The sequence below is a fragment of the Struthio camelus genome, chromosome 1 (assembly GCF_040807025.1).
Source record: "Struthio camelus isolate bStrCam1 chromosome 1, bStrCam1.hap1, whole genome shotgun sequence".
NCBI lineage: Eukaryota > Metazoa > Chordata > Aves > Struthioniformes > Struthionidae > Struthio > Struthio camelus.
Genome location: NC_090942.1, coordinates 120,666,178 through 120,690,434, shown reverse-complemented (window position 1 = coordinate 120,690,434; position 24,257 = coordinate 120,666,178). Strand labels below are relative to the sequence as shown.

Genomic DNA, 24,257 nt, shown 5'->3' with positions numbered 1-24,257 from the left:
CATGCTCAGAAATGAAACAACCGTTTTACATTGCAATAAATGCTAATTTACAGAAGGAAGTAAGCTTCCATCTACACACAATAAAAGGAGATTACAAGTCTTCAGTCCACATTATTTTTACAGTTGAAGCAGGCCACAGGCTGCCTCTCTGCACAGAAGAGGATTTTATCATCTGGACCATATTAGGCAGCAGCAGCTTTAAAAATAAATGACCCCATAAATAGAATGATCCACTACATATTTCACAGCTGCCTTGTTTATTTTCCGATATGTTGGAAAAGAAGCCAAAGGCTGCTCCACCGTTCAAACAGTGTGAAGTCCTCTGGAGATGCTAAAGGGAACAAGTGTATTACAGCAGTGACTATGTCAATGGGACAACTGGCACTGGGCACATGAATGACAGTCCTAGAAAATAGTTCCTGAGAGATTAGGACTCCAATATATCCTCTCCAATGCTCTGTATGTCTCTCCAAGGTTATCAAATAAGAACGGGTTAGGAATTGTGGGTTCATTCCCGCCACTGTCATTACCTGCCATAGGGACCTGAAGACATTTCTCCTTTTCCTGCATTAATTTATCCATGTGCAGACAGTATCCTGAGTCCTACCTAAAGACTTAGCAGAACTGCAAAGTTGCACACACAAAAAAACCAAAAACCAAAAAACCCCAAAAGAGCTTGATCCTCCTCGCCCTGCTACAGGCTTCACTCCACTGCAGAGCAAGTGTGAGTCAGACCCTGGCTACACAAAGGGGTTCAATATTTACCCCAGCAGGCATGTACTTCTTAGAAACGGGAGATTTGAAAACACCCTTGGAAGTGCGGCAGCCTCCTACTTACCATCTGGGGAGAACTGGTCCCTCTCGAACACTGTAATGCAGAGTACGTCCTGCTCGAGGTCTTTGATAAAGAACTGGCAGTTGGAGTTCCACTTCGGATTGAGGGTGTCCTGTATCGTCTTGGTAATGTGGCACTGAGAGCCCATCGTCACCTCACAGTACGGGTTACTCTTTCCTAGGAAGAAGGAAACAAATAGAAGAGTGTAATCATGTTTTTAGGTGCGTGAATATCCTCTTGCTCCTACAGCCAGCTGACAGGGGAGAGGTTGTGGCCTCACTGCCATTTTAATAAACAGTTAGTTTAAAAGTGAATGCCTTCTTCAAACAACATATTATGAAAAAACCAAGGCTCTTACCATGGGATCTGCAAGGTTTTAGTTCAATGCCTTCAACAACATTCACCATCAACCTCCCAATGCCTGTTGCTCTTTGCGAGCGAACTGTGGTGAAATAAAAAAGGAGAGACAAAGTCATTAGGATATTGTCCTGCCCATGGGCATTTCCACAAAAGACGAGAATCCCTGCAACCCACGCTGTACCTAAGTAGGCCTTTTCCCTCTTCTTCTTTTCGGTCTCTATGTAAAGTTCTGAAGCAGCTTTAATTTTCTGAACCCAGGCAGTCCTTCAGAAGGAAAAGAAAAAAAGTTGCAAAATATCATTTCCATTATGATTTCATTTTTCCTCTTTAGAGCACAGCAGAAAAAAATAAAGCTGGCCCTCACTCCAAAACCCTTGCAGTCTAAAGCTCTGACCCCATCCCAGGATCTGCTGTGCTGAAGCTGCCTCTCTAGAGATGAAGAGATGTTACTGAAATTCTTGGATCTGCAGAGATCTAATCATCCCCAACTAGCAGATCCCATCACATAAAGAAAGTTCAAGAGAACTACAAACAGGTAAGGACTTGGTGAGAAAATGAAAGGCAGAGATAACAGGCTTGTTCTCACGGAGTCTTTTGCTTTATTACTATAAGCTAACTTCTTCAACTAGGAGATAAAAATCAGCACTGCTATGTTGCAGGGGTGGCCATTTTTCTTGAACCTAGACATTTCATACCAGAACCCTTCTGAGCCTCAAGACACATTAAGCGTAACTCAGGTAGGGGTTCACAGGTGCTGAATGGTTTCCCTACAGGTTCCACAGCTCCCTTAAAGCATGGGACCAGACTGTCACGCACCCAGATCCTGGCTTCAGCAGCCACTGCTGGGTCCTACTGGGCCTCAAGTGTTTAGGAGAGCTGCCACACACAAGGGAGCCTGGCATGAGACAAGATAAAATGAGAGCATCTAGAAGTCATGAATCCATTTCAGACCCCAATGTGAAGAGCTGCTGTTCCACAGTGAGTTGCAGCTCTTTAGACTGGCCCGAACTGGCGTCTAGACACTCACCTGTATTCTACACAGACAGTTTTTTGAGAAAACAAAACACTTACGGCCAATTCTGTCTTCTAGGCCAGCCCTAAAGTTAAGTAAATAGCAGATTTGGAAGTGTAGCAAGGACCAAATTTAGCCTGTGAGCATGCATATCTTTCAAGAATAAATGGGCAAATTAATCATTCATTGATGCTAATTTTTCATTTCTGTTGTCAATAATTAAAAGCAAGTAAATGATAAAAACCTGGAGGTACCTCTCACGTGAAATTGTGTATTTAACAAGCAATTCTGGCACAAATCAAAGTCAAAGGCTGTAAAGGGCATTTGAATGAAGTGCCTAAATTAAGAGAGCAGGTCCTGTGGGTCTTCTCTGTGGTGAATGGAGAGAGGCAAGCACCTCCAGAGGGCGTTCAGGACGTGAAGATCTGGCTGTCTCTTCTCCTGATGGTGCAGTGTAGCCTGCCTAAGCTCCTACCACAGGCACCTTACTAGACAGCCTAAAGGTAGGTGGGATGAATGTGGTGCAGAGCTCACATGTTTCTGATTACCGCGGTGAGCAGCCTGATACGGAACATCTGATTTTTGCCATAGTATGATCTGTGCAGCAGATCCAAAGTTTGAAAGGCAATAGAGCTATGTCAATGTTTATCACCAAGGGTCTAACCACTGTGCTTTCTCATTCTGTGGCACAGAGGTGGAAAGAGCACCCCGAGGGAAAAGTGGTATCCACAAAAGTATGATCTTTTGCAAGAGAAATTATGTGTATATAAGTAATAATGAAGTAAAATTTCACATTCTGCCAGGCAGGCAGGGAGCAAAGATGCTTTATACTTTTTTATGCATTAGCATTTTTAGGGGCAACACATTTGCAAGCCAGCAAAATACTATGCCTAAACAATGTTTTGACTCTTACAAGCATTTCTCTCACGGTTTCATTAGCTTTTGCTGGACTTTGAGTTTTCACTTTTTAACAAAAGTTATCTTTTAAGACTTTGTATTTGTGCAGATAAATCTTTTCAACATAAGTCAGTGTAATCCTGTCCTCCTAAGCTTGCCAGAAACAAAAATCACCAGGTGAAGTTTTGGAGTTGCAATTCTTTTGGCTGTTTCAGTCTAAACTGAATCAAGTTAAAACTAACCAGGTTTTGTTTGGTAGGTTTTTGCTTCAAGTTTTAATTTGGACCTGTTCCTGAATCTCATTCAACACATACATAGCCAAATAAATGCTTGTACTGGCACAAAAACAGATGGCTGTTAACAGGGGAAGATAGGATTGCATCTTTTAGCTTCCTTTTGCTAGCATAAAATGTTCCATAAATATCAGCCCTCTTGAACATTTCACTGTTGGCCTTACTGGAGTCTGGGAAACATCATTATTTCTCCCTCCTTTTCGTATAATAAATATTACTGTATTCTCAGGCACAGGGAATTCTTCAGATAGCCTTGTGACAAACTGCTTTGTAAAGGTTTCCATGGAAATTACTATGCGTCTGTACATTACATACATTTGCATCAGACTTCTCAAATTCAGTTCTAACAAGGCCTGTGCAGGTACTTACCTCTCATTAATGCTTTCAGCCCGAAGTGTATAGACTCTATCAATGTGGGAGATATGGAAGATGGGCTCATCTCCAGAAGGGTCTGTGGGTAATTTTACTAGTACCTCATTTAGAAAAATGGGCTGTAAAACATTAGGCAAAACCAGAGTTCTATAGCACAATATCCAGATACATTCAACACAGAGTAACTACAACAGATTTCTTTGTGCCTACAGTCTCTTTTTCCCCTTCTTCCTGCTTTCCATCTTTCTTCAGATCTGTCTTTTTTTGAACTTGCTTAAAATCAAAGATTCAGGTGTCTCCAGAGTCTGGGAACACATCCTCTGAAGTAAGAGGGCAACCTTACGGAGCATCGCAATCTCTCCTTTCCCGCAGGGAGCAGCAAACACTACTCCCCACATCACTCCCTGATACCCATGACCTCTGCTGAAGAGGTTGTTTTGGGAGAGCTTCAAAAGCACCTCTTCTTATCTATCTAAAGCTAACAACCAGTTTCTTCACCATCGGTCCCTGGAATCCCCAGCATATACCAAAACTTGTCTACTTCTTTTATACAAAGGCTATTGCCCGCAGCACCATTACAGGAGCTGCTGCCTCCTGTGCCACTGTTAGACTACAAAGATCTTGGTCACCATTTAGGAGTGGTACTTACAGTTTTGTACATTTTATACTGAAGATTAGACTTGGGGCTGAAGACCTTGTCTGTGCCAGAAGAGCCAAGAGGTTTTATGATCTGAGTCAGGAGGAGGAAATCGTTGAACAGAAAGCCATACAGTTCCTTGTTACTCTTGGCTTTATAGAGTTTCCCACTGTGCAGAAACTTGCGTGGTCCCAAGCAGTTTGTAACAGAATTAAATACGAGTTGCTGCGAAAAGTAGAAGAAGAACAACAACGCACTGTATAAAGTAAAACAATCGAGGTTCCCCTGAAAGAGATCAAATATAGTTTTGAGTCCTAACATTGGTTTTAATTCGTGTCACAGGGATGATGAGCAATGTCTCTGTCTTGCATATGATAAGCAGTGCAAGTCATAGAAAAGCTATACACAAACTAACTGTAAGGCAGCCCATCAGTTGCACAGGGCAAGTCCTGGAAATCAGAGAGAAGCCCAAAGCATCTGTGCCTCCTTTTGAGTTTCTCTGCCACTCACATGCATCTTCCTGAGTTGGACTGAGCTGATGATGACTTGTCCTAGATTAGCAGTAGTTAGGCAAATGGCTTCTCCAAACGCTGAGCTTTCTCAACAGGGACTACACAAATTAGCAAGTGCTTTTGCTGCCAGTATCTGCATTTCACCCATTAAAGCACACTAAAGGACTCCGAGATAACCCGTCTTTGCCAACTCCAGTACCTGGGATTAGAGGACAGCTGCCAATCAGCAGCTGGGACGGGAAGAATTTACAACTCGTCTACAGGTTGTTATCGGCTCAGGAGTAGGCTTACCCTTTGGTAAGGTGTAATTTTTAGGTTTATTATTTCCACTGGTCAGGGTTGCATGGTTCTTGCCATCCTAGCTGGCTGGGCAGGTAGATCTAGAGTGGTTCCTTTTTACGGATTAAAAACATCTCAGCCAGAAGACCACTCCATGCCATAGATGCACGGCTGTTTGTTAGTGGTGTTATCATACCAGCAAACAGGCAGTTAGTTGGTCTTTCAACTAATATTTTGGTGTTCCGGGGTCAGACATCATGTACAGAAGACAAATTAACTTCTCTCACTTTGGGCAGTAGTTACGCTTAAAAGATAGCTGATAGTGACATTCACCCTTCTGAAATTGTCATGCATGTTTTTCCCTTGAACTGGTTAGACTTCATAAGATGAAATTCATTTTTTTCCAGTTCATAAACCAACCAATGCTTATTATTTTTTTTAACTTCTAGAACCAAAAACAATTTAAAATCAAGTTATGTTCTGTCTGCTTCTATTATCCTCACCAATAATGAGGAGGCCATCAAAAAGTCCTCCACCCTCTCGTAGGACATACGAACACAATATTTTTATTCCATTCTCCCTAGAGAAGCCTGGCATGGTACTTTATAAAATAATATGCAGTGCTAGGCAAAGTGACTTCTAAAGTCTAACAGTAAAGTCTAGAGAAAGACTTGGTCAGTACTTTTGCGTTTTCAATGCAAAGTCTTATCACAAAAAATATTTTCTGTGACGAGCCTTAAAGCACTCCAGGATAGTCAGGTATAGCTTCAGCGTGAGATAACAGCAGTGCAGGAAACACTTTATTGTACAAAGCTACGAAACTGGAAAGCTGTATTTGAAAACTGCAGCATTTAATCTGGCACTTGTCCAAAGACAGGGAAAAAAAAGCAGTATTTATCAAATAGAAAGCAATAACACAAGCAGCAAAAAGGAGAACGTGCATGAGTGAAAGATAGCCAAAGAAGGATGAAAACAAATGATTAAAGATTACATTATTTGATTACACTGTTTGTCCCTGGATGCAGTGCTGCATGTGAGCCATGGTTTCTTCCCGACTGGTGGAGAAGCACACCCACATTTTGCAATTTCCCTAGACAGTACACTGTTTACCTCAGACAGGCCTTCACATTGAACATGAGCCTGGATCCACTCCAGCCTATCTGAATTTTCCTTTTCCCGCACTCCTTCATTTACTTGAGAACATAATTCTTCTGCTTTCTCGAGAGCATGCTTCAAATGACTGTGGTCAGGGTGGTTTTCAGGAGTGTTTTCTATTATCTGTGGGTAAGTAAAATACATCAGCCTCTTCTGTTATCTGTGGTTAAAAACATTCATCTTTTCAGCCCTGCACTTTGTGTTATTTCTTTATTTTTATCAGAGCTGGCCAAATATGTTCCAAATTTATTTTTCCTCCCCTCTTGACACACATGAACAATAAATAGGAGACAAACTCACAGTTTGGCTGTGAACAGTTGAAATGAATGCCTGTCGGCAGAGCCTTTACATCATGCACAGCTCACTCTTCTGACATAAGCATCCAAATGCTGGTCATATACAGAAGTCTATCCATGACTGATAAAGGAATCTCTAAATGTCAACATCCCATTTATAATTGGATTCTTGCCTATGAAAGTCTTGGGCCAAGCTCACTACAATTATTCAGTACGCGTTAGGCAACAAATGGAAGTTAGAAAAGGGTTGTAAGTTATCCAGTAATGTAAGTTGCGCAGTAATGTAACTTGCAATAATTTGGCATTCAGGGTTGCACGCTGAATGTCATTTACAAGCCTATGGGAAGGGAACGGCACTGTGGAAAAAGGCTAAGACGAGTCCAAAATTAACACATTACTCCTGTTTTCTGAATTTTAAACTTGTCATCCAGCTTTTACTGCCTTCTGGTTCTTTGTGTGCAAGTCTCACTTCCAATTGTAACAGAAATCCAGAGTCATTTTATTCAAGCCTGAAGAGTTACTGCTGATTTGCTCCCATGGGACTGAGATAAAAGGGTAGCCCCCATGGCCACGCCAGATATCTGACAGTGGCCAATCTTGGCACAGATAGGAAACTACTCTGTAATTAAGCTATAAGCAAAGCAGCATCAAAACCAGCATCTCTGCAAAAGAACGTACGTTTTTAATTATTAGTGGGTATCTTGTTACCCGTTGCATAGGCTTTAGTAGAAAACTTGATAGTGGCATTCCTTTACAGCGCGGATCCATTGCTAACCTCTGAAACATTAGAGAGGTAAAATGGTGTTAGTCAGTTTGTTTAAAACATTGCAAAATAAGCTCCTCTAAGAAGGGAAAAGGTAAGGCAACAAATGCTTCAGCTAAATCTGTTCTTAGACCACAAACAATGTCAGAATAGTAGAATCTCTTGTATTTTTTACAAATATTCTTCAACTGTCTTGCTGGTACAGGAGAAAGGCCTTTTCTTCCTATTTATTTTTTTGGGTACCAGCATGTCACTGCAAAAACATTACTACACCAAAATGAAATATTTTATGGCACTATAGTTCTTTGAAAAAATGTATTCCTTCAGGGAGTACTCAAGTTCAAAAGTTCTTCATTCCAGCCCGACATATAGCACTATTCTGATGCCGTGTTTTGGAAACTAGCAAAACGATGATCTAAATTTACTGTGTATAAAATTCATGGTGATTGCTTCTTCTCTTACTTTAACAAACTCCTTGAACTCTGGGACTTCATCTGTTTTCTGCTGGATGAGGGCTGCCCCATTGAGCTGGCAGCTACAGAATCGAATGTAAGGCTGCATGTGGGGCAGCTGAGCTGTCAGGATGTCACCAATCATTTTCACTGGCATCTTCTCTCCAGACATCTTCTTACGCACACGCAATGCCCTAAACATGAAAAGGTCATGTGTGCTTTATGAGTAACTAGACCACTAATGAATGATTCTTGATTTATGAAATAAATGATTTGATTCTTATTCATTACTGAAACAAAGAGAGCCCTGAATAATAGAAGATCAGCCATAAGATTTATTCCATACTGCAAGAATACAACAGTCAGGACTGCCCTCTCAGTTAACATCGTTTTTCCCCCTTGTGGTCAAAGTGTTATTTGAAATTAACTTGATGCAATGCCCGATTAGAGTGTCAGTTCCTTGTTCTATCAATCAGCTTAGAAAGAGAATACAGATACGCTCTTGAACAAGGCATGAAAACTTTACCACTACTTCATGCCCAAAGCTACTTCTAAGTTTTTAGCCTGGTTTCCTAAGGAAAGGAGGTTTATGCTCATTGAGCTGCCTGTCATTGTCCTACCCCTGTCATAACTCGAACTTGCAGGTCATTTTCAAGCACGTTTTACAAAAGAAGAGATATCTCAAAGTTATGAAATCCCTAAAAGTTCAATGAAAATTAGCAGCTCAGGGTGGGGGAGGAACTTTATTAATCCTCTTACTTATGAAGATGTTTTGTCTGGCAATGGCCAGGTGAGCAATCTGCGTGCATGTGCCTCCAGACCAGCCACAGCTTTTACTGTCTCTTGCTGAAGCTGTGGGCATGGGGGAGAAAGGTGCAAGTGAGAGGAAAGGATCCATCAGGGGCCACAGAGGATGAAGGGAGAAATAAGGGTACTTGCACTGTGTGGAGTTTCATGGCAGAGAGTTGGGGTTGTAGTAGCTGGAGACTGTGGAAGGAAGGGTGCAGGGTACACTGGACACAAATCCATAGGAAACCAGGCTTTGTTGGCACCGCTTCTCACAAAACAGCTCATTCAGATGTGATAAGCCTACAATAACTAAAGGAATACATCAGCTAACTCAGAACAAGTGAGGCAGGGATTACTGTGCTTTGTTTTGCATTCACAGGTAACTGGAACTGGGTATGGGCTGTGACAGAGGTAGAGCAAGTAAAAGAATATGAAAGAACTGTGGGTAGCCTTGACGGGCACTACTCTTCAGGAGAGGTTCTTCTTGCCTTCAGGAGCGCATGTACACCAAGAGCAAAGAAAGTGCAAATTCTGACTCACAAACTTAACTACTGTATTTTTCTCAACAGCAAATAATTCTTAGTAAACATTGTTAATATTTTGCTTTTTCCAACATGGAAAAACGCATGGCATTTTTGGCTACTATTTGCATAGGTGGCAAATATTTTCATGCAGCTAAAAGGAGAAGTGGGGGTAAGAGACCCATGATTTTGTTATTGCTAAGTATGGGGGGAAACTTACTTCAGTAGTTTAATATTGCACATAATCAGCTCCTTCCAATTAACAAAAATCATAGCAACTTCTTTTTCTGTTAGCAGCTCAGATTCCATTAGTGGTTTCTGGAAGATCTACAGATTCAGAAAATTAAGCAATTTAGAAAGTATATGTTAAGTATATTCAAAGTGACTAAGACTGACGCTCACTTTCTTAGCCTGGAGGTGTGAACATTTTACTACCGAGTAGCACCTGACACTCAGTGGAACAGACTTCAAACATGCACTGTGCCCTAGAGATCTGTAGCGTTTCCTGATAACATGTTTGCGAGCATAACCTAAACTTGTGTTGGTGGTGTTACCTATGGCCTGGATAATCTGTTTTAAACATGGGTATTTTAGTCAGAGGTCTCCTGCAAAATATCCCAGTTCTACTTTGATAATGCAACTGAAAGTACATTTTACTTTGGACTTCTTTAGGGTAGTTCTAATTTATCTGCTAGTGTCTCATTTGACTGTTTTGCCAGAAAAAAGGGCTTTCCCCTCTGTCAAAGGGACTGTCCATTTCAGTTGCCGGTATGAATTCCCTTTTTTCCACATAAGAGGTGCACCTCATAACATTAAAAAAAATAAAAAAGAGTAACTGAGTGCCACTGGGAATGTGGAAACTGGCACAAAATGTGTTTTAAGAACTTATACATGAGAAATAAACATTCACGTTCAGGAGCGGAAAGAGTTTACTGGAATGATAATTTAAACATTGGCGTTTCAGTGCCAGTAACACAAGGGCTCAACATCAGTTACACCCACACCCATACACACACATATAAGAACTGAATACAGCTCATTCCCAGGAGGTCAAGCGTGGCAGTGATATCAAAGAAAGAATCACTTCGCACAGTGAAATTATTGCTCTAATTTACTTTTAAAAGATGAGTGAATAAAACCTGATCCTAAAGCTGCTGTGCGTGCTTACCTCCGTGACCAGCTGCAGATCATTTACATAGTTCTCTTCGGTGACAATGAGCTCATGGATGTATCCCTGCCTTTTTCTTTCGGTAGGTGTCAGCATATCCAGAAGATGCAAGTCTGCACACCCTGGAAAACACAAAAGAATCGCAGATTTTACTTACGGCCATTTGCAAATTCATACAGATCTGCACTAGTCAAATAACGTTTACTGAACAGTAACTACTGCCTCTTCATTTAATTCACAATTTGCATGTAATAGCACAAAGCTAACAACTTTTCATCTTAGTCATTCAAAACAGTTTGTCTTTAATACATGGCACTTTTACTTAAAAAAAAAATCAAGGCCTTTCTAACTGACGATTAGTTATTAAAGCAAGTGAATGAGGATCTCATTAAAATGAAAGCATACAGTCTGGAGACAACTAAATTAGACTTCTCTGTAACACTAGCAGGATTGCTAAAAGAGTGTTTTCTCTGGTGCCGAAGCTTAAAAGCCTCCTTTACCACTAGCCGCCCATTTCCAGCATCACTCGAAGGTTCACTGTCCCCTTTAGTTGTGTTATTCAACTAGGACAGCACTGAAAAACAAATCCCCCCAAAAAGGGGACAAAGACTTCACCCAGTATTGCTGCCACAGAGAAGGCAGATATACCCTAAAAGGGAATGGATTGAAGATTGCCATAGTAAAAGCTCTGATGAGAACTGGGGAGATGATGGCAAAACAGAGATCGCTACAAACAGGAGGAATTCAAGCCCCTGCTTATTCATACTCTAACTTCAATTTTAGCCTTTACCATTCCTGTCAAAGTAGCCATTCTCATCAAGAAGGTACCGCGGAGTTTGTTTTTATTCCCTCACACTCCAACCAAAAATTGCTTCAGAATTTTTGAAGGATTTGAGACAAAACACATGAAGGTCAGTGGAGGTCAGTTTATAGATCCAGCCAAAAGGGTTGATTATTGTTCTCTTTTACCTTTACAAGCATGTTAAAAGCTTGTAACTAGGAACTCATCTTCCATCAGTTTTTTCTCTTGTTTTTGCAAACTACCTCTGTTGTATTTACTACATGTAGCTTCTAGAATTTTTATGCTATAGCAAATTCTAGAATTCCAAAATTTCCTATCCTGAATTAGAATAGAATATGTAATTACAAAGTTTTCTTTGTAAGCCAGAATTTTCAACTGAGATGAACGAAATTCTTCTGAAACTGGCAACTGGAATATTTCCTTCCAGTTTCATTTTTTATATTTGTTATTTTCATTCTCTTTCTGCATAAAATAAAATATATTGCAATAAGGAAAATTGTTTTCAAGCTAGCTTAAAACATTTTGTTTCAATAATGCTGTATTTAAAAGAATTTTTACATGACGAAAATTCTTTAGTTTAATTCTTTCCCCCACCCCTCAATGAAGTAATGGCAAATGCAATACATTCCCCTTTGAAACAGAGTTTCCTGCTGTCTCAAAAATAATCAGAATTTCACCTCACAGGTTTTAAAACAGCCAACGCTTTTTTACTTCTTTTTCAATAGCATCAACGATGACATCAATACACTGAGATCTGACAGCGGTATTTTAGATCAGATGCTTTCAAATGCTTTAACAAAGAAGTGAACCACTACTGCTCCTAGTCACATCATCCCGGGGCAACTCTTACAGTTCTTTGCATATGAAGTTAATACTTCGATAATACTTCCTCTGTTGTTGGCTTCCTGAACGCAGTTCAGGAGGTGATTCTGCACCGCACCACTAGCAAGGTCTGCACATAACGCCGCTGCGTTGTTCATGAACATGCTTTGGGATGCCCTGCTTCAACTAATTTGCGCTCCAGAAAAAGTAACGATTACTCTGGGAAAAAGGAAAAAAAGAAGAAAAAAGGAGATCTAGACAGTCAAGGTAGCTTCCTCTATGCTTGCAAAGCTCAAAACAAATCAGATCGGAAGCCGAAGCATACGGAGAACGCTCCTTTGAGGTACTATATATTGCAGTCCTTTCAAAGAGGCACTTCACGGTTTGTTTTGAAATAAAAAGGTAGAGTTTGAGAATTATCAGCTAGAATGACCCTGATTTAACGCCAAAACAATCAATCTGTTGGACACTTCCCAAAAGCTTCCTTTCTATTTAATAAATGAGTTTTCAAAGTGTTTTCTTAGTTATCATGGAAAGTAAAGCAGGTCTAAAACACATTTACTTCTCTCTGAGCACTGTCCGCTTCATTACAAATGAACAAAGTGCTTAACTATTTTTTCTCTAGAGGCTGGGGAAGTCTCCTCTTCAAAGATGCTGATGATCTTGGTTTGAAGTATTATTTCCAACCACCGACATTTTAGAGGAAGCATTTAACATTTTCAGTTATAACATTTTGCGGCCTACCTTGACAGACAGTCAACTGGGATTTAAATGAGCTACTCTGAGCTTCAGCAAATGATCTGTCTTTTCACGCTAAATATTTGAGAAAATAACCTATCAGAGTAGAATATGTAGGGGAGACTTTTCTAATATGGGATGTTTTCCCATTAGGTGCAGAACTAGCAAGAACTTTATCCTCTTTGTATAAGACGAAAAACCCTGTGTGTTCCTTTTCAAGCCAAAATGTCAGGCCAAAGCGCTCTAGCTATTTTTTCAGGGATGCCAAAGGACTGTGTAAAGCACTTTTATAAATGTCTAAATTCCACTTGCAGCTGTAACAATATCATTGACGAATTCAGCCAACTAAAAGAGATTCCTGCTAGGGACTATAAAATGCCCTTGATCTCAAGACATTTTCACTGACAAATGGAAAAGTTCTGTTATGGATAAAGCAGAGGACCTCACTTCAGTAAAGAACTGGTTAATGTTCCTAATTTAAAGCATGCAGATAGTCCCTCGTGCATATAGCTATTCAGGTACGTGAAATAAGGCACTGGAATTTGTCTTTTTAGTTATTAGAGAGTGCCTCATTCTCTTTTATATTTTCTCTCCTTCTCTGAAAAGTAGAGTGTTGGATTCTATCTGAAAGGTTGGAGAAGCTGAATTTGAGTCTTTAACTGCAAAAAAGCTAGTAAATTCACAACAGAATGGGGAAATTACAACAGCTAACTCCATATGTTCACAGTGCGGCGAATACACAAATTGCTGCCCTCCGACTGGCTAGCACGTATGAATTGAAGCAGAGGCACTCACACACGCTCACCAGCCTGGGCACTTATTTTCTCTGCACTTACAGAGCCACCATACAAATGCTGCAACTAGAAATCTGTGCTTTTGGACCCACAGAACTGAAGAAACGTAAAAAAAAGACTTAAAAATTCTGTTCTAAAAAGTGAATGTCTTGTTCCTTTTCCTTTAGGACCCTGAAAACATGGGTCTTTATAAAGGAATCACTAAGTTGGAAAGCAACACGCAAGAGATTCTGCTTGGACGGAAGGAGGGTTCTGCCGTGGGACTCAGTGATTCAACATACGGGCACAACTTTGAATGCCCTCCAATTTGGGGAGGTCGCCTCTAAACAGTGCTGTCGGGGTGTTGAGAATGTTCCATTCTAAACACGGTCACAGCCAGATTTCACCGCAAACTTCATACCGGCCCAGGTTGTAATGACAAGATCACAGCCAATAGGAATCAGTTCTGTTACAGGGAACCAGAAGCAGTATAAAATCATTTCACAGGTTTCCCCCAAAACACAAAGCAGGGAAAATAGCCCTCCTGGCATGAAAACAGCATCCCTTCCCTCAGAATAATTACAGTTGTTTCATCAGGTTCCTTCTTCTTGGCTTATCAGCTAACTTCAGGCACAACTATCAATTTCCAGTAAGCATCTTGTGTGATGCCTCCACTACTGGAAGACTATTCCCAGCCTCTGCTGAGCAGAGCTCATACATTGGTGATCAAACAGATCTTTCCATCTCTATCTTCTGTGATGCCATTTCACAGCTATTTTGAACAATTTCAGCCTGTTTAGGATGTCTGAACTGGACCAGTATGCCCATTTATCAGTAGGACACAGTGCTCCCTCTACAATTGTTCACAATTTTTCCTTCTGGAAAGGAGGGAAGTAGGATCTAGGAACAAGTCTCGAAAGACCCACTTGCAAAATATTACATATTACTTTTCTTTGCCAAGACAAGTCACCAGGAACACACGTCTCCTTCTGGTTACGCCAATCAGCTCTTATCTGGTAGGAGGGATCACCCCTGCCAATCCAGACGGGCCAAACAACAGATCTAGGATCTTTTTTAACAGTTTTGATTTTCCCTTTTTTCCCCCTTTTGTTCTAGAACAAACCTGAGTATCAAAGGCTAGCCTTGTAGTATTCAGCAAGATACACTCGTGATACATTACTATCATCTTCATTTTGCAATAGCAAAATCTTTCTGCAGTGCTTTAGGTAAATAACTTGTTTACTCTGAAACAATGTATTTTAGTATTACAACAAGGGAAGAAGGGGAAGAGGACAGGTGAGATGGTAGAGAAGGAAACCTACTAAATTCTTTTAGAAATAAGCAGAACATGTCTAGCACTCCCTTTTCAAAATCTACTAGAACAAGAATAAAATGTGTGAGGGCAGGGATGCATCTGCAAACAGAAACTGGCAGAGTTAACCGATTCCTGGATTGGTTTATACCACATCAGGAAAGTTTAAATCTCATCCCTGAGTTACAGTTCAGGACCTATCTTGAGCCTTGGAGCACTGCACAGTAATATCAAATCAGTCAAAGCATCAGGCACAGATCCAAGCTGAAAGAACTGCACAACCTCATCTTGTGTTGTCTTCATAAAAAATAAAGACGTTGTATAGGCACTTCCCATGGAGACAGAAACGTGGTAACTAGTATTCTAAAAGTTCAAACTGTTTAACAAGCAATATCTTACTAATTTTTCACTCTCTTAGCCAGACCTCTACCCATCATCCTTCCTGGCTTCAGGTCTTCTGCCCTCAAAAGGGTTTAAGGTGAAGGAATCAATTCAGATTGACTGGAACACTCATCTGGATCCAAAATTACTCCAACGTATGAAAAAATTCAGCATAGAAAACTACATGTGGCAGAGACAAGTGTGATGGAAAAAACACGAATTAGGTTTCAGCCGACTAGGTCAGGGCACGGGCAACCTTTATGTGTGACACTGATTTGAGTCAGGTTCAGACTAGTAGTTACCAGGGCTGGCACCAGGTCACAGCTGTACACTGGAGGGCATGAACTGCGCTGGCAGCATCAGTTCAGTACTCTGCAGGTACAAACCAGCACCTTTACAGGCTAAACACAAAAGTCAGAAAGGAATGAAATATAAGCATAGAGCTTCCTTCTTGCTGCCAAGCACAGCTACTGCCAAGGGGACAGAAGTCAAAAAGCTAGGAAGGAAGAAAAGAAAAAAATGGGAAATTTTAGGCTAGAAAACAGAGCCAAACCCTGTGATCCCAACAAGGCTAAAGGGAATCCAATGCCTTCTAAAAGCGACATTCACTTGCTGTAGAACAGCTACGCAATATAAACATCTTCACATGTAAACAACCTAGCAGATTACCTTTTCCAAGAAATAGTAAATTTAAATAATACAAGATGAATTTTTTTCTAAAATATGACTTCTACTTCTGTGTTGCTCCACAGGGTTAATAAAAGTTACAGAAGAAGAGTTACAGGTTTGGTTCGAGTTAGTTTCAGCCTCTACACAACTTTACAATCTGAATTTTTGTGCTGCAGAGAAGCGGTACAGGACTGCAGGGTTTTGTTTGCTTTTTAAGAAGTTTTCCAATTAAGATGGGGAGAGCGGACAATCAGCTATGAAACTTGCTTTCACCGTAGAAATTTGTTGCTTGTATCAGTATTATGCTTACACAAACTATTAACACCACCAGGTCAAGCCAGGTATTAAGGTAACTCTCACATTTTCTGCGCATGCGGACAAAAATTCAAAATGAATCCTTACTCAGGGTAAAATATGTCCTTTGCAAGCTATCAAATGACAAGTACAAAAGCCCATAAAACCTATATTTAGGGAATAAGTCTTAATGAAAATAATTTGCACATCTAACTGCATCCAAGACAACCCTCTGACACCATCCTTTCAGGTTTTAGAATCAAAAGGTCATCTCAGCTTCTCTTTTTCGCTGAGTAGCAGCTTGTTACCCAGTTGTCTGTGCACATACACTTAGCTTGCAATAGGGTAATTCAACTTAGCTTACTTTACACTGATTAGATACTATTCAAGATATTCTGTCCCTGGACTTACTGAGGTTGCCTAAAAAAGTTAAAATAAGTCATTTATCATAATCGTAGAAGTGCGTATATGGAGCTATTTATCAAGAAGTTAAACGGTTAGAAATAAGACTCTTTGTGAATTTAAACAGACTGCTTTAAAAAACAGAACAAAATCAAAATATAAAGTTATTCTGTTGCCTTACAGGAGGGTTATGGCAATAGACTGCTTTCAAATGGGCTCAGTGGGCTCCAGGGGACTGAAGGAGATACCACTGAAACTCCAAAGAATTGAGACTATTAAGTAAAAGGGCATTCAGAATATACAACAAACCATTCTTGATAATCTTTGACAGCATCTTAGATTCCAAGTTGTCTTTGACAGATTTAAAGTATTGATGTTAACAAACCCCCTGAAAGAACATGCATGGAAATTCTTCCTCAGCAGCTGAATACGGAGGAAATTCTTCTCAAGATAAATAGAGAAAATCATGAGGAAAAAAAACCCACCACCACTTGGAGTGGTCTCTACATCTGTCTCCTCTATATCCCTCAAGTGACAGCTCCTTTTCTTGATCTCCTGGTCCAAAGGGAAAAGATACTTTGCAAATGAGGATTAATATAAAGAATGCACTCAATTGATCAGGCAGCAATTAGACTTTTCTCTTTTCTGAATGTTGACTTAAAATATAAATAAAATTAAAAATCAGCTGAACGGTTTCTTATCTGTGTTTATGTAAAACTTGTTTCAGCCCTGATTGGGATTAGTGTCTGTTGGCTTTGCAGCCACAAATCCAGGAACTGAAGAAACAAGAGTGTGGGTGCACTTCCATCACAGGAGGCAAGTACTGTGGGTTTTGTTTTGTTTTGTTTTAATAACTTGCTGCAATCAGGATGTGCGGCTTTGTGAGGGGAATGTGTGGCTTAGGAGGTTGAAAACTTTTCAGATGAATCAGTAAGGAGGAGAGAAAGTCAACACTGGATTGAGACACAACCCTGACAAACTATTCTTTCTGATGGAAATAATCTATTTTCTTTAATAAAGAATTGTTTTCATATTTCTTTTCTCATATACAAAAAGAAATCCCAACAGATAACAATGAATATGTGCAATATTTTGTTCTTACATGCTACTCAAAGGAAATAATTGTTATGAGGCAGATAGATAGACAGATTAAACATTACCATGCTGATCTATAGCAGTACACTTGAGAACTTAAATATTTAAGTAAACGAGCATTATAGGTACTTCAACAATGTATTTCAATGTAAGCTGCAATGGTTTGAATATCTTTATCTAGGACACTTTAAATGTGTTTTGCATTTTTGGTGAGTTAACTGTTCTCAATAAGAGACTGATTTATAAAGTTGCTGCTGTGCTGAGCAATGCACAGTACTCTTCTGTAGGAGGACCCTCGGTGCAGCATATACCAGTGTGCGTGTCTACAGAAAGATAACTGCAGACTGGTCAGACTAAACTGACCCCAGGAACTCTTAGGGCACTGTGACTTTGACAATCTTTCATGAGACATCACTCTCAACGTTTTTAAGAGGCATGTTAGAAAACATGTAGCCTGCAGATATTATAATAGCTTTATTTTTCTTCTCATTTAAAATAATGCAAAAAAAAAAAAAAAGAGGCAGCATCTGAATCCCCTACACCCAAATTATTGCCAGTATTTAGAGAAAGTGTGCTTCTGTCCTGAAGTGATAAAAATCAAAATACCCCTTCGGGTATATGCTTTTAGTCAAATTATAAATCTTCAAACATAACTCTTCGTTACAGGAACATATAGATATCCTTTCATTAAAATAACATTTCAATGCATGAAATATTGAAATAGTGGAATAAAATCTGGCTACATTGTTCTCTGCAAACAAAACAACGGACACTGAAAATTGCAAGCATTAAGTTCTGTTCAATTTCTGTCAGATTCTAGGCAACATATTCTTCAGCAAGTGGCTATGGTGGAGAATAAAACTTTTTTATGGCAAAGTGATAAAGAAAAACTTTGTGCGCGTTAAATACGATCCTAAAAATAAAGAAAATCTGTGCAAGTGTGCATGTTTTAAGACCAGAGCCTCTGGCATAAAACACAGAGCCTAAGTCAATGCAAATCCCTGGTAAAACCACAACATATACTTAATGTATCTACCAGCATAGTGTCAAAAAATATCAACTGATTTGCAACACGTAGAAAGCACTGAACAGAAAAAAGTGCAAAAGGTTGCAGTTAAGTGTGATCAGTCTGAGCAACTGTATTCAAATAATATTCAGAGAAACAATACAAGTGTCATCCTGATGTTAAATAGGTGGGCTTCAGGCTAGTCTGATGACTAATTCATTACATGAACTAACGCCATTTGGTGAATTCTGTGTGCACACAGCAACAAGACAACAAACACATTTTAGTCTAGTTTTATATGAAGAATTTAATTATCTATACATGTAACTAATTTTAAAGGCTGTATTACAGTTGTTAAAGCTGCAGGTTTTTATATATTTATATATTTTACATTCATATCGATGAAATACTGAAGTGCAATTGAATAAGGAGCTTCACTCGTTCTTTGCACCGGATGATAGGTGGGAAGGAGGGAGATGGCGGAGGATTAGAAACTCTACAACACTGCTAGCATGAAATTTAGAAGTAAAGAAATACAAAAAACAGAACAGAACTAAATGTTGAAGTAATTAGTAGAACTACTATATTGTGCTTGAGGCATTGGGAAGAGAGGTTTCTGCGCCGACAGCACCAGGCATTTCATCAAGAGCTTGTAACTAATGTTGGAAAGACAAACATGGCTTAGCTACAGCACAGCTACTACATAAACTCGACTGTAAGCTCCATTTAATATTAATTTGTATAAATTCCACAGTCTAGTTAAAAAATGTAAACATTGGAAATTAATTGCAGGGAGATATTTCTATACATTCTTTCTTGTCAAGATAATTACTTGTTCAAAATGTGCTGTTCCATAGTCATGAGAAAGTAAAAATGAGAAATCAAACTTCACGTAGCCGAGATGGAAAAAAAAGAAAAGTTAATTCTCAAATCCCACATGAAGGTAGCATTCTAGTGATTTCTGATACAAAAATGAAAAAAACAAAACATCTGAGACAAACACAAAACAGGATGGGTTCTAACTGTATGCAGCTACAAGTAATGTGCAAAATAAAATTAACATAACTGGGATGATAACATTACGCAAGGCTAACATCTCTTGCATTGGAAGGAAGGTAATTTCCTCTCTCCACTGTGTATTATACACTCAGTAAGGAACACCTGATACATACAGCACAATAACTATAACAAAATACCTTATCTGTAACTGGGCACATATAAAGTTCTTTAAACTGATTTAATTCCTTCTGTTCTTTTGCAATTAAAAAAAAAAAAAAGACATTGACAACACTGGACAAGTGAACAATAAAAAAGAAAGATACATAAAGTCTCAACTTTATGGACATTTGGAACAATTTTAATAGCACATGCAGCATTCCTTGATAGTGGGTCTTTTTGCACAAACACAATTGCAATGAAGAAACTTAATTTATACTTTTCCTTTAAAAGGCTAAAATATATATTTAAAAATAATTTTAAGACTACTGAAAGCACCTGTGCAAAGGTGGAAAAATTAGTTTGGTAACTATGAAAGCCACAAAAGGACCCACTATCCTCTGATTTTTGTTGTTGCTTTTTTTGTTTGTTTGTTTCATCTTAATTTTGCGTCTATATCTGTAGGTAATTAACTCAAACATTGCGATTACATGCAACTAATGTAAAATGAGGTAAACTGCTCTGCAGTGTGTTCTTCTACTCAGAAGGCAGTAGATGATCATGCTGGAAGTCACATGATCAAGGCTGCATCTCCCATCATCCCTCTGGGCAGTGATATGGGATAGTGGGTCTCTTTGAGGACTTTCAAGCCTGAGTGGGGGATGGACAACATATGATTCCTAGAAAAAGGAGGAAAACAACACATAAGCAAAACAAAACAATGAGCAAATTCAAGCTAGGAAAATGAGTCAGGCATGTAAACAGCATGGTGCAAAAATGGTAAAGGGTAACATGCTACAAAGGGGATGGGAACTAAAAATAAAACAAACATAAAATAAGGTTTGCATTATAGAAGGTCTTCAAAGAGACTCTGACAAATGCAGCAGTGGGTGAAGCTTCGAGTTCTGCAAACCACAGCAGAATCATAGCAATGCTGCATGTTTCATCTTAAAGTACAGCATACAAAAATCACAGCATGGCAGCAGAGATGGTCACTTACATTGCTGGCTTGGGTCCATGTCTGTTGTCAGCTTCACGTAGTTGGATGGAAAGAGACCCACTTGTCCGTTCACCTCCCCCTTCCACCAGTCTGGGTCTTCCTTATTGAGGACGTTTATAATCTGGCCTTTATTGAACGCCAGCTCATCGTCATTCTGCGCAGTGTAGTCATACATGCCAATTACTTGGCACACTGGAAGATAAAGGAACAGGTCTGTAGCGGTGGTAAAGCTTCAGCAAAACCTAAGCTATGCGTAAACCAGCTCCAGGCACTATATATGCTTTGTCACAGCACAGCTCCACGACAATATATGCTGATCCAAACCCGTACTGCCGCGGTCCTGCCCCTCTCTCCCGGGCCCCAGAACTGGCGCTCCTCTGAGCCCTCAACAAATTGGCTCAAGGTGATTTTCAAAAAGCAAAGTGTTTTCTAGCAGTTTTGCTCTCTCAGTTGGCTTTTTGAGGGGTCAGGTTCATACTAGGAAGGGCAAGCACAACAGCGCAAACTGAGAACAGTGTAAACTGTCTGGAACTGTACCCTAGATATTTTTGTTAGGACACAGCAGGAGAAAGGAAAGTTTTAAATGTTATCAAAAAGTCAACCATTTTAAAGAGGTTAGCGTTCTATTGCCACATCTCTTCAGCTTTACTTAAATTTTTGCCCACAAAAGCATCAACTTTGTTTTATATTTATAAAAACTGCATTTTCCATCCTTACCAACCTATTCTAAGAAGTTTATCCTTTCCAACAGACCTGGTCAATGGACAGTAAAGTCTAGGAAACCTTTTAAGTTCCATTACCTGAACTCTTCTAATTAGAACAGGACTGGCTCAGCACAGCTCTATAATTCAAAAGAAAGCCAACGGTGATATCCTTGTTACTGCCACTGAGATGTGAGGAACACAAAACCATTGGAAAAGTGAGAAAAATAAAAAATATACCAGGCCATTTAGGCTATTCTTTTGGCACCATGGGACTGCTTCCAACAATATATTTTCTATTTTCTTACCATGCGACTGGCTCTCAGGATACAGTGGTCTCTGTTCGATTATAATAGAGCAATTTTCTCTCCTTAATTCTCTAAAGCAGCAGGACTGTTTGGTTGAATACATAGTTTCTCCTCCCATTCTGATGCGTTCTATATGCCAAGTCACAGGGTTTCTGGTATTCTGCCTTAAGACACAAGCCTACTATCTAATTAGCCCTGCTGTCAGGTCCTCTATTATATTCAGCCTGTATTTTTCTTTTATTTTATTTCTTGTACTCAGCCAGTAGATTATTTAAAGTTGTCAAATAGCTCCTCTCTCTTTTCAGAATTTGGTTTTTTTGAAATGATTATTTGTTGTAACAACTTTTAGTTAACGCTTTGTCCTTGTCCACAGACATCATAATCAAACTCTGCATTAACAGGACTTCTGTATACATCTCAAATATTTAGCTTTGTTACTTGCAAAAGGGAAAAAAACCCACACAATTATCATTCACTCTCACTTGCAACACCTAACACTTCAGCTAGCCAAAGCATACATTTGCTTGGCATGTTGAAGATAAACTAGCATTTCTAAAGAAATGTATATTATGGTGTACAGGTAATTTTGTGCTAACACAAGATCAAATACGTGAACTCCACTGATGTTCATATTTCACTTTAAAGGATCTGTGAATCTGTTTTACAGCATTCTTGTAGCAGGTTTACAGGATATTATTAATATAAAGAACGATAAAAAGTTAAAGCTAGGCTATACTTGAATATAGTATGTGTATTAACAGATTTGTAAACTCTCACAAAATTTTCATTTACATCATTCTCCTCTACTTCAAAGAGCTTTGTGAAATTTGGTGTTGTCCAGTAGTAGTATCAGAATAGCTAAACAGTCCAACAGGATTCACCAAATCACCTTAAACATGGAGAGGTAATTTAGGAGAATTCTTGAAGAGATGGCCCTCCTCAATAGAGTTTGAAGGAACGATCTTATCTTAATCTTATTTAAGCTTGGTCACAAAGCTTAGAACATACCTTAGTGCAACACAGGAAGATCTCAGAGTAGCCCCAGCAAGAAAGTTTTTCACGCATTTTAAACTCCTAACAGTACCAGCTCCTAAAGCCACTGCTAACTACAGAAGCAGGCTATAGTGTATCTTCTCTGCCCTTCAGCAGTTTTTTAGCCATTTCCTTTTTAGACAGATTGTCTATTGATTAATACTAGACCTGCTACAGTGGCAGAGAGAAGCCAGGTTCTCATGCAAAACTCATGATCAGTAGAAGCAATGAATGTGCAAGTAAAGTACAAGTAAAAATGTAAGGAATGAACGTTTTCATTCTTTAAACAAGTAGAATGCTTGGAGACATATTCCCCAGTATTCGTATATAATGACTTCCTGACCTCTGGCTATCTACAAGCAGCAATGATAGGTAGTTCAAAACCAGGAAGGCCACGTTCATTTTGCAGGTTTAGAAGTCAATAGATATTAGAAGAACAGCAAATTAGAAAATTAAGAAAACCTCAAAGTATAGCAGAACAAAAGCATCCACGCAACATATTAAAAAGAGGTTGTTTAAAGTCATGCAGCTTGCGTTACAATATGACATACAGAAAGCAAATCAAACAAAATGACAAAAGAAATGGCAGTTTTGATGATACTAGTTTCTGACAGATCAGAACCCTACCTTCAAAACCCAGACAGTGCAAATGAGGGCCCACCCTCTGCTCCTTTGCGATACACTACCTCAGGCACTGTTCTACCCTTATGGATGGTTTTCTTTAGGGTTGTCATGCTTTGTTCACACAGCAAGCCTCCCAGCTCCCTTGCTCCATGAAGACGCCTCTCAAAAGTCAACCTCCTACATTAATTACATAATAAATGAGGCCACCTATCATAACAGAAAGACAGGATAGTCCTATTGCTTCTTTTCACTCGCCAAAACATAAGTTCTACAACATAAAGTTGAATTTGGCAAGAATGAATGCCATTACAATTTCAGTGATCTGCTGGCAATGAAGAAAGTGCTAGAAAGTTTATTTTGTAAAAGTTTTATTAGCATATATGAAAAGTCCCAGACTGTCAGATCTGAAATAAACAAAAAGAAATTTCTTCACGCTGCCTTGTAAAAATGTGTCTGAATGCTCAGCTACCATCTTAACTGCAGGACCCAAACTCATGAGTCTTTATAGAGGCTTGACTTTCTGCATCTTTCAGACTATCACTAAAGGAGCCAATTGGCACCATTTATAATATTTGGCTTCTCTGATAGAGTATTTTTTTTTAAATAACAATAACTTATGAAATGAATAACTCAGTATTTTATTCTAGTTTCATAAACTGTATGACTATCTTTCATACACATTTAAAGGAGAAAACTATTTTCACCATCATTTTTCATACAGCATTATTTATTTAATTGAAATGAATGTTTCTGATAGAGCCAAAAAATGGCCAGGGAAAGCAGTAAGCTTTTTAATCCCTCC

General features: G+C 39.2%; 1 protein-coding gene across 1 annotated transcript in view; it reads right to left on the bottom strand.

The window, feature by feature from the left end:
* Nucleotides 1-24,257, bottom strand: part of ITSN1 (intersectin 1) — a 140,669-nt gene that overhangs the window by 2,338 nt on the left and 114,074 nt on the right. Inside the window, exons 30-40 of the mRNA XM_068913096.1 lie at nucleotides 20,791-20,982; nucleotides 10,342-10,463; nucleotides 9,394-9,500; nucleotides 7,874-8,057; nucleotides 7,327-7,425; nucleotides 6,308-6,475; nucleotides 4,419-4,631; nucleotides 3,767-3,888; nucleotides 1,377-1,459; nucleotides 1,194-1,277; nucleotides 839-1,012 (exon numbers count right to left, since the gene is read on the bottom strand). Coding sequence (XP_068769197.1) covers nucleotides 839-1,012; nucleotides 1,194-1,277; nucleotides 1,377-1,459; nucleotides 3,767-3,888; nucleotides 4,419-4,631; nucleotides 6,308-6,475; nucleotides 7,327-7,425; nucleotides 7,874-8,057; nucleotides 9,394-9,500; nucleotides 10,342-10,463; nucleotides 20,791-20,982 — 1,548 coding nt within the window. The remainder of the gene's footprint in view (nucleotides 1-838; nucleotides 1,013-1,193; nucleotides 1,278-1,376; nucleotides 1,460-3,766; nucleotides 3,889-4,418; nucleotides 4,632-6,307; nucleotides 6,476-7,326; nucleotides 7,426-7,873; nucleotides 8,058-9,393; nucleotides 9,501-10,341; nucleotides 10,464-20,790; nucleotides 20,983-24,257) is intronic.